The sequence below is a fragment of the Lipotes vexillifer genome, unplaced genomic scaffold (genome assembly GCF_000442215.2).
Source record: "Lipotes vexillifer unplaced genomic scaffold, Lipotes_vexillifer_v1.1 scaffold242, whole genome shotgun sequence".
NCBI classification, from domain to species: domain Eukaryota; kingdom Metazoa; phylum Chordata; class Mammalia; order Artiodactyla; family Lipotidae; genus Lipotes; species Lipotes vexillifer.
The window spans coordinates 329538-337923 of record NW_006771376.1 but is presented as its reverse complement, the minus strand read 5'-3'; the positions used below and the strand labels follow the sequence as shown (position 1 = coordinate 337923).

General features: G+C 43.5%; 1 protein-coding gene across 4 annotated transcripts in view; it reads left to right on the top strand.

Annotated features, from left to right (window-relative positions):
• Positions 1 to 8386, top strand: part of NPTN (neuroplastin) — a 56003-nt gene that overhangs the window by 23676 nt on the left and 23941 nt on the right. For 2 of the 4 annotated variants that reach the window (XM_007446645.1, XM_007446644.1), the window contains exons 2-3: positions 23 to 370; positions 5466 to 5637. In XM_007446645.1, coding sequence (XP_007446707.1) covers positions 23 to 370; positions 5466 to 5637 — 520 coding nt within the window. The remainder of the gene's footprint in view (positions 1 to 22; positions 371 to 5465; positions 5638 to 8386) is intronic. The other 2 variants (XM_007446647.1, XM_007446646.1) reach the window with 1 other exon arrangement.

The following is an 8386-nucleotide window of genomic DNA, read 5'->3' as shown; positions in this document are numbered from 1 at the left end:
TTCCTGCTCCCCCTCCCTCTAGCTGGGTTTGTCAAGTCGCCCATGTCAGAAACTAAGCTCACTGGGGACGCCTTTGAGCTGTACTGTGACGTGGTCGGGAGCCCCACGCCAGAGATCCAGTGGTGGTACGCAGAAGTCAACCGGGCAGAGTCTTTCAGACAGCTGTGGGACGGTGCTCGGAAGCGCCGTGTCACCGTAAACACCGCCTACGGGTCAAACGGCGTGAGTGTGCTGAGAATAACCCGGCTCACCTTGGAGGACTCTGGGACTTACGAGTGCAGGGCCAGCAACGACCCCAAGAGGAATGACTTGAGGCAAAACCCTTCCATAACATGGATTCGAGCCCAGGCCACCATAAGCGTCCTTCAGAGTGAGTCCAGCACCCTACAGTAGTAGTACTGTAGTCACTAGAGGTGGCCCGATGACCCTTCCCTTCTGCTTCCTTTCCCTCTTCCCCAGTATGATCACTCACCCCACCCCTTGTCTTCGTTTTTTCAAACCCACGATCCTTCTGGTTGTAGTGTATGAAAATATTTGTGGCAACTTTTTTTTTTCTTCTTTGCTGTCCTCTTTACCTCCCTTATCCCCCAACCCTTCTCTGTGTCTTTCTCCTCAGGAACAAAGAACTTGGGGAAATCTGTGATTGTCCAAAATCATCTGCATTGGGAAGAGGTGGGGAGGGAGAACTGGGGAGGCTAACAACAAGAAAAAAAAACCAAAACACTTAAAACTCACAAAACCAGGCAGTCAAACCAGGATAGTGTTGAATTGTTTCTTTCCCTCTACTTTAATTTTGTAGTAGGTTTTCTGCTATCCTTTTGCTGATTTATTCTTTGGTGCCTTTCTATTTTTATTTCTCTCCCCAGTCTAACTACTTTTTATTTCTTCTGTTCATCTGTTTGAAGCTCTCTGAGTAGCTGCCTTCACCTCTATGGTTTTAAGTTTGTGTCTGCCCAGCCTCTTCCCTCACTGTGACTTAGTGTCATCCTGTTCTGTGATGGGAATGTTGCCATGAGTGTGGTGCGGTGATGTGTTTTGGTTATTGGGTGGCATGTAAGCTTGGATATTTCCATAGTTCTAGCTCTTTTTCTTTTCTAAAACAGTGGCATGTGCTTCCTGATAACAGCCCTCCACTGCAGCAGTATACTCCTCACTGGTCCTGCCCAGCTAGTCTCCTATTCTCTTAAAAGCAGCAGTCTGAGATTTCCTCCTTATGTCTTGCTGTTAGGAGCCAGGTGACTCTAAGCTGCAAAGTATTTTTTAAAACCCCATCATGCTGTTTCAAAGTCAGAGTTGGATCTGTTGACAGATAGTTTGACTCTGATGACTGACTGTTGGCACAGCAGTCACCGCCACACTATCATTCCAGAGGCTGGCAACCCCAGAAATAGTTTGGAAGCCATTCACACTGGCCTTTCTTGTGTCTTAAAAAAGGAAACTAAATTCCAACCCTGTTCCTCTGTGTGGTAAGTGAGCTGAGCATTTGGCTCAGAATCCTTCCCTTCATCTGTAGTAGCAGGTACAAGTAAGACATCAGACACAGGAGCTTTTGTGGCCACCTCTTTCTGGATAGTGTGTTGCTGCTTGTATGGTGGGAAGGAGAGGGAGGGAAAAGCCACCACAGAGCCAGTGCTTCTGGCCAGAAAGAGTTGTAGCCCACATCTGTCCTTATTATAGTCGAGGAAGCATTCTCCATTTAATGGAAAGCATTCTCCATTTAATGGAAAGACCTTCTTGTCAAGGACTCAGTAGGAGTCCCTAGAGCCAGTTCAGGCTTAAAGAACTGATTGATTTAGAGAGAGTAAATAAAAATAGTAAATTACATTTATGAGGATATTGGTAATAACACAGGAGGTAATCTGACATGGGCCTTGAATCTATATACTTCTATGGAAAATAGCAAGTTACTTGTCTATTCTTTATAGCAACTCAGAAGATGCCTATGAAGAGGACTTAGAGTAGAGTTAGAGGCTGCTGCAGTTGGCACTGTTGAATTAGAGAACCTGCTTCTGGAAAGGGAAAAAGAAAACCTTGTCTATGTGAAAATGGGGAACATTAACCCAGTGATTTTTCTTTTATTTAACGATTTTTTCCCTTGCACGCCTCCTTCTCCTGCCCCCTTGCTCCTTTCCTTGTAAAAGCAGAGTTACCCAAACGGCCACAAAGCTCTGCAGAAGTTTGTAGGCATGGACTGGGCTGGGCATTTGGTACTTGTACTTGCAGGAGCCTGACTCAGGTAGACTCATAGTTAAAAGGTCATGCCTTGGGGCTAGAAGAAGATGCGGCTCTGCGGTACCTACCTCTCAATCTCGAGAGTATACAGCAGTCTCCCAGTTTACTTAGAAATAAGCTTCCTAACTTTGGGGTGTCTGCATGTGTTTGAAACAAACCCTGGCTAGTTCAGACTCTCCCCAGACCTCCCCGTCAATCACTTGATGCTAGTTAACTGTTTTAGAGAGCCAGGCTTCTTTTTTTTTTCCAACACCCTGAACTCCACTAATTGGATGTTTTTATGATTTCAGCACCCTCAAGGACATTTGTTTCCAAAGGGAAGTTGAAATTTTCTATCTAAGAATGACTTCCTGGGCTTCCCTGGTGGCGCAGTGGTTGAGAGTCTGCCTGCCGTTGCAGGGGACACGGTTCGTGCCCCCGTCCAGGAAGATCCCACATGCCATGGAGCGGCTAGGCCCATGAGCCATGGCCTCTGAGCCTGTGCGTCCGGAGCCTGTGCTCCGCAGCGGGAGAGGCCACAACAGTGAGAGGCCCGCGTACCGCAAACAAAAAAAAAGAATGACCTCCTGGCAGTAATGTAAGGCAGGAAGAGAAGCGTGCCCAGTTTTTAGGTTCTCTCTCTGTCCATAGCATGTTCTACATATGAATGATGGCTAGGGTAAGTAAGGGTCTCCTAACCAGTGCTTCTAAATAGGAGTAAGTGGCAGGTAAGAATTTTTGAGCTTCTCCTAAATGTTCATCTCTCTTGAACTGTCATGGGCAATGCTCGACCACCAGTGTTTGATCAGAAATAAAAAACCCCCACCTTCATCCTGGTGCAGAATGCAGATGTGGCACCGAGGCCAAGGAGCTTGGTTTAGCACTGGTTTCTGTATACAGCAATTACAGGAGGAAGGTTACCCCACCCCACAACCCTCCTGTGGTGCAGAATCATATTTAAACCTATTAAAATTATTGACTTGCTCCCAGCTGACTCTCTCCTGGATCTTAAGGGGAAAAGTGCTTTCCTTTGCCTTCTGAGAATTCTTGGCAGAAAGTCTACCAGGTTGCTTTCATCACCTTCTTAATCTCACTGAGCTGCAGTGGTCATTTGCATCACCACAGGTAAGAGTAGCATTTGCTTTGGCCTCCTTGTAATTTAAGCATCTGGAAGCTCTTGGCCTCAGAGTTTACCCTTTCTCAGTGCAGTCTGAGAGGAAGAACCAGAAGGCGAGTCCCAAATGGGACAGAAAATAAAATTGAATAATAAAAATTCAGTAAAAACCTAAAAGTGTGTTTGGGTTTTAATGTTGCCTTTATATTTTTTTAATTTCTGTGGAGTACTGGTTCTCTCTTTTTATCGCTTTTGTTTTTGCTTGGTTTTGATTTTCCTGAAATTGTGGTGCTTTCTGCCGATGGTGTGTGTGCGCCTTCCATTGCAGGGTTTGCAGCTGTTCTGCTCGACTTAAGGCCCAGGGATTTGGCTTCTGTCCAGTGTGTTTTGGAAACCATGGGACACCACTGCGCTAATGTTTACATGCATCTGCTTCTGTCTTAGTGGCTGCTATGCCTCCATTATCTGTACATAGAGACCCTGTTTGATGTTACGGATAAGGACCAGTGCTGAATGAAAGATAACCACTATCCTTTTGCCAGAGTTGGAAAATAATTAGAACCAATTTACTTGAGCAAACTTGAGGATTTGCTTTATTTATCACAAGTTTCTTTGACGATATGAGCTCTACAATGTTACATTGATTAGGAGGTGCTTGGGCATTACATTTTTCAAGTGTCCCATGACGTCTCCGTCCTCTCCTTCCTGCACAATGAACAAAGCGTAGTTCCAGTGAAGGGAGAGAGTTTTGTCTTCAAGAATTAAGAGTCAGCACTATACTTTATAAAATGTTGTCAGGGAGCTGCTACAGAGTTGTAGACAGGAAGTAGCCAGGTGCAGGGAAATGGGAAGTTAGTCAAGGATTTCTGAGAAAGAATTGGAAAAAAAGTAAAAGAGCAAATACCTCTGATTGTGGATTGGAAAAGATGGCTAGTTTAGACTTCACCTGAAAATGTTTGACCAAAAGTAGAAAAAGAATTAACCATGGGAAATGATTAAAGATAAATAACGACAAAAGACAATAAACAAACTTCAAGACTTTAATATAGTGATGGAATTCAAAGTGCTTTATGAACCTTCCAGTAACGGTATTGATATAGTGTGCCTTAAAAAATTTCTGCTCAATGTGTTATACTATTTGACTCAAATAGGTTATTTTTGTAGATACCAAACGAGTGATCCCAGGTTACCTAAGCCCAGGTAGAACCAGAAGATGAAGTATATAACTTGCCCTAGGGTGGAAGGTGTATGGGGGTGTTTTTGGGTTGGAGGAGGAGGGATAAAGAATTCGGTCAGATGGGTTTTCTAGGCCCAGCTTTGTCACTAATGATAATTATGGCCTTGCACAAGTCATTGTACCTTTCTAGCTCTTAAAGAGTGGGATTCATTGAACTCTTAAGGGCCTTTCAGCTCTAAAATTCTAGAAGCCCATCATACCAACATATACCACATTCTAGTTACGATTATCTTAGAATGGAAAGTGTTTTAAAGTGCAATTCTGAAAAAATTTTGTCTTTGGAGTAAAATATGGAGAGAAGAACTTATGGTTCCTTAACAGTTTTCTCTCAGCAAAATTTGGAAAATGCAATAGACTTTCAATAGGAAATTTGCTTTTAGGATCTACATTGTCTTTTTCTGCATAATTAATGGCCAGGCTGTTTTGCCATAGATTTATCAGATTTAAATGTGGGAAAAGCCATATGTGCCTAATTATAACTATCACTGTTTCAAGGCAGGAAGTTTATTAGTTTATTAGTTATCTAAATGATATTGCCTTTGTCTTCAGAGCTGCAAAGTGGAGCCTGATTTTCTAATTGAAGCCGAATTGGTTGGTGGTTCTTATCTCATAAAATGGTGGTATTCAAAAGCATACTGTTGCCAGTGCAAGCATCCATAATACTCCCATTCTTTTCACGTCTAGGCCAACTGGTCTTCAGGCTGTTGTCTGCGCTAGTGGTCATTTGCTTATAATCATTGTTTTTCCTTTCTTGACTTCCTCCAAAGTGGCAAAGTGAAATTCCTCATGTGGTCCTGTCTGCCCTCCCTCTTCTAGTCTCCCCAACCTACCCCATCCAACTCTCAGGCCAGGGCTGCAGAGCATGGAACTGTGGCTCCCTATCATTGTGCACTCTTATTACAGAGCCAAGGATTGTCACCAGTGAAGAAGTCATTATTCGAGAAAGCCCTGCTCCCTCTGTCACCCTGCAGTGTAACCTCACCTCCAACTCTCACACCCTTACATACAGCTACTGGACAAAGAATGGGGTAGAACTGACTGCCACCCGTAAGAATGCCAGCAACATGGAATACAGGTGAGAGGGGCTAGCAGCTTCTGGGAAGATGGGAGGGAACATGGTTGAGTTTACTTGACATTCATAATCTGTAATTATGCTATGTGGGAGAGACATGGTCCTCCCCTGGAGACTCTAATCCAGTATATCTTGGGTGAGGCCCAGGAATCTAGAAAGGATTTCTAATGAGTGGCCAGGTTTGAGAGCCGTAAAAGATCTCTTCACTATGATGATAGAGCAGCTGAGGGCATTGGGAGTGATTTGCTTAGGGTAACAATGCTAGTCAATAAAAAAGCCACAATTAGAATGCAGGTCTCTTGACTAAATCCAGTGGTTTGAGGAATCAGATTGAAATCTGATCTAGGACTCTTAGAGCAATATCACCCTAAGTGATATTTCCACTGAGTAGATTTCCTAGTGTTTATTATGACCATAACCTGATCAGGACCAGTGGATACAGAGCTCATTACTGATCTGGAAAAGGATGGTAGCCTGGAAATACCCTTTGATGAAAGGGGCATATTTGCTGGCAGAAGTTACCCAGCACCTGAAGATTTGGTACTTTTTTGGAATATCTAGAACACCTGGTACCTCATCTTTCAGAATAGTTTGTTCCTAGTTGAAAAAGATCAGCTAATCCTATTTGGCAGGATGATGCAGTGCAAAGAAAGAGCGCACTGGAGTGAGACCAGGAAAACCTGTGTACCTAGTAGTAGCAAGGACATTCTGCAGTATTTTGCAGAATTGAAATCATTTCATACCCCTTATTTAATTGACCCACATTAATTTGTGGATCCTCCTTTTTTTCGGGTAAGAAAACTGAGACTCAAAGAGTAATAATGCTTGACTGCTTTCAAGGCCACATACTGTACCTAATAAGTTGCAGAACCAAGGCTAGGTTCCAGGTCTTCTGGCTTTCTAGAATCTAGGTCATTGTTTTTTTTTTTCGTTTTTTATTGTTTGTTTGTTCTTCTGCTGTATTATACCATTTCGTGGCAAGGTAGTTAATCTCTCTCCACTGTAGTTTCTTCTAATATGAAATTGGAAATATAGCCTCAGCTATATCCTCATAGTTTGGAAAAGGTTAATCAAATACAGATGCTGAGTGGAATAAAAGGCATCTATTCTTGGTCTATTAGTTTTACAAGTTTATTTTTTTATAATACCTCTTTCAAGGTACCACACGTCCAGTCATGTTTCTCTTGGGTCTTGTACTATGTTACCCCCCAAAGCTTTGAACTGTAACTTTATGTAAAGTTTGAACCTAACTTTATAGAATGACTCTTCTTCTTTTTTTTTTTAATTGGAGTATAATTGCTTTACATTGTTGTGTTAGTTTCTGCTGTACAATGAAGTGAGTCAGTTATATGTATACATATATCCCCTCCCATCTTGGACCTCCTCCCACCCCCCAGTTCCTACCCATCTAGGTCATCACAGAGCACTGAGCTGAGCTCCCTGTGCTATACTACAGGTTCCCACTAGCTATCTATTTTATACATGGTAGTGTATTTTTCCTCAGCCTATTTGAAGCTCTCGGGGGGGTGTTCTGCATTGTCAGAGTTTTTCAGGGAATCTGTAGAGTAACAACTGACATTTTGTAGAGTAACAACTGATAAGTCCCTTGGGCCACCTAATAAGTCGGCCATGGAGCCAGTGTCAGACCCTGCTTCTGCTTAGCCTGTAGGGGACATATTTGATTTGCTTTAGTTACTTCCCAATAGCTAGTCAAAGGAAATGTGGGGAGATTTTGAGCCCATAGGCATGGCCTCAAGTTTGGGAGTCATTATCTCTCAAGGAACTTACTGTAGTCAAGTCTAAGCCCTAAAGATATTGCTGCTGCTGCTCCTCCTCCTCCTAACTCTGGAACATTGCTAAGAGCAGCTAACTGGTGTCTGTTTCTCTATTGGGAGCATATTGATATAAGAATAGGCATTTGGTTCAAATTGAGAAGACTGTTGATGGCTCCTCTTAGAATCTTATGCTGCCATGGGTATGCTGAGACAGTCCTGTGGGTGGGCTATGTCTCTCCTCATCCATACTCTCTTGAAGTCTTTTTTGGGATGAACAGTAAGATGAGTAAGTGCATTTGGCCAGTGTTTGAGGTCAGGCGTTTTTCTCAGACATTAGTGCAGTGGAGATTTGACCATTGCAAGTATCATATTTTAACCATTGAGCAAAAGAGTAGGAGCGGGGGCTTTCCTGGTGGCGCAGTGGTTGAGAGTCTGCCTGCCGATGCAGCGGACACGGGTTCGTGCCCCGGTCCAGGAAGATCCCACATGCAGCGGAGCGGCTGGGCCCGTGAGCCATGGCCACTGAGCCTGCGCGTCCAAAGCCTGTGCTCCGCAATGGGAGAGGCCACAACAGTGAGAGGCCCGCGTACCGCAAAAAAAAAAAGTAGGAGCGAAATAATGTTTATTTTCTCATCTGGAAGCTGATGTTTCTCTGTTTTCTGTAATTACACAGCAGCCTTTCGGCACGTTTGGGGGGATGTGTCTAGGCCAGCACGAACTGAGCTGATACGAAGCTGACCTTCAGGGCCAAGAAAGCTTGTATAGAATCACCCTGTAGGATTCAGAGGAAGTACTGTTCTCTTCATACACACTTCTTAACAGTCCTTTCTTTCACTCTGCTTAACTTGGTCTAAGTTTGTGTTCATTCATGTGTTTATTCATTTTTCTACTATATTCCAGGCACTAGGGTATGTGCTGGGTATAGAATTGTGTACCAAATAAACAGTGCCTATCCACATAGAACTTGGTCTGTAGGG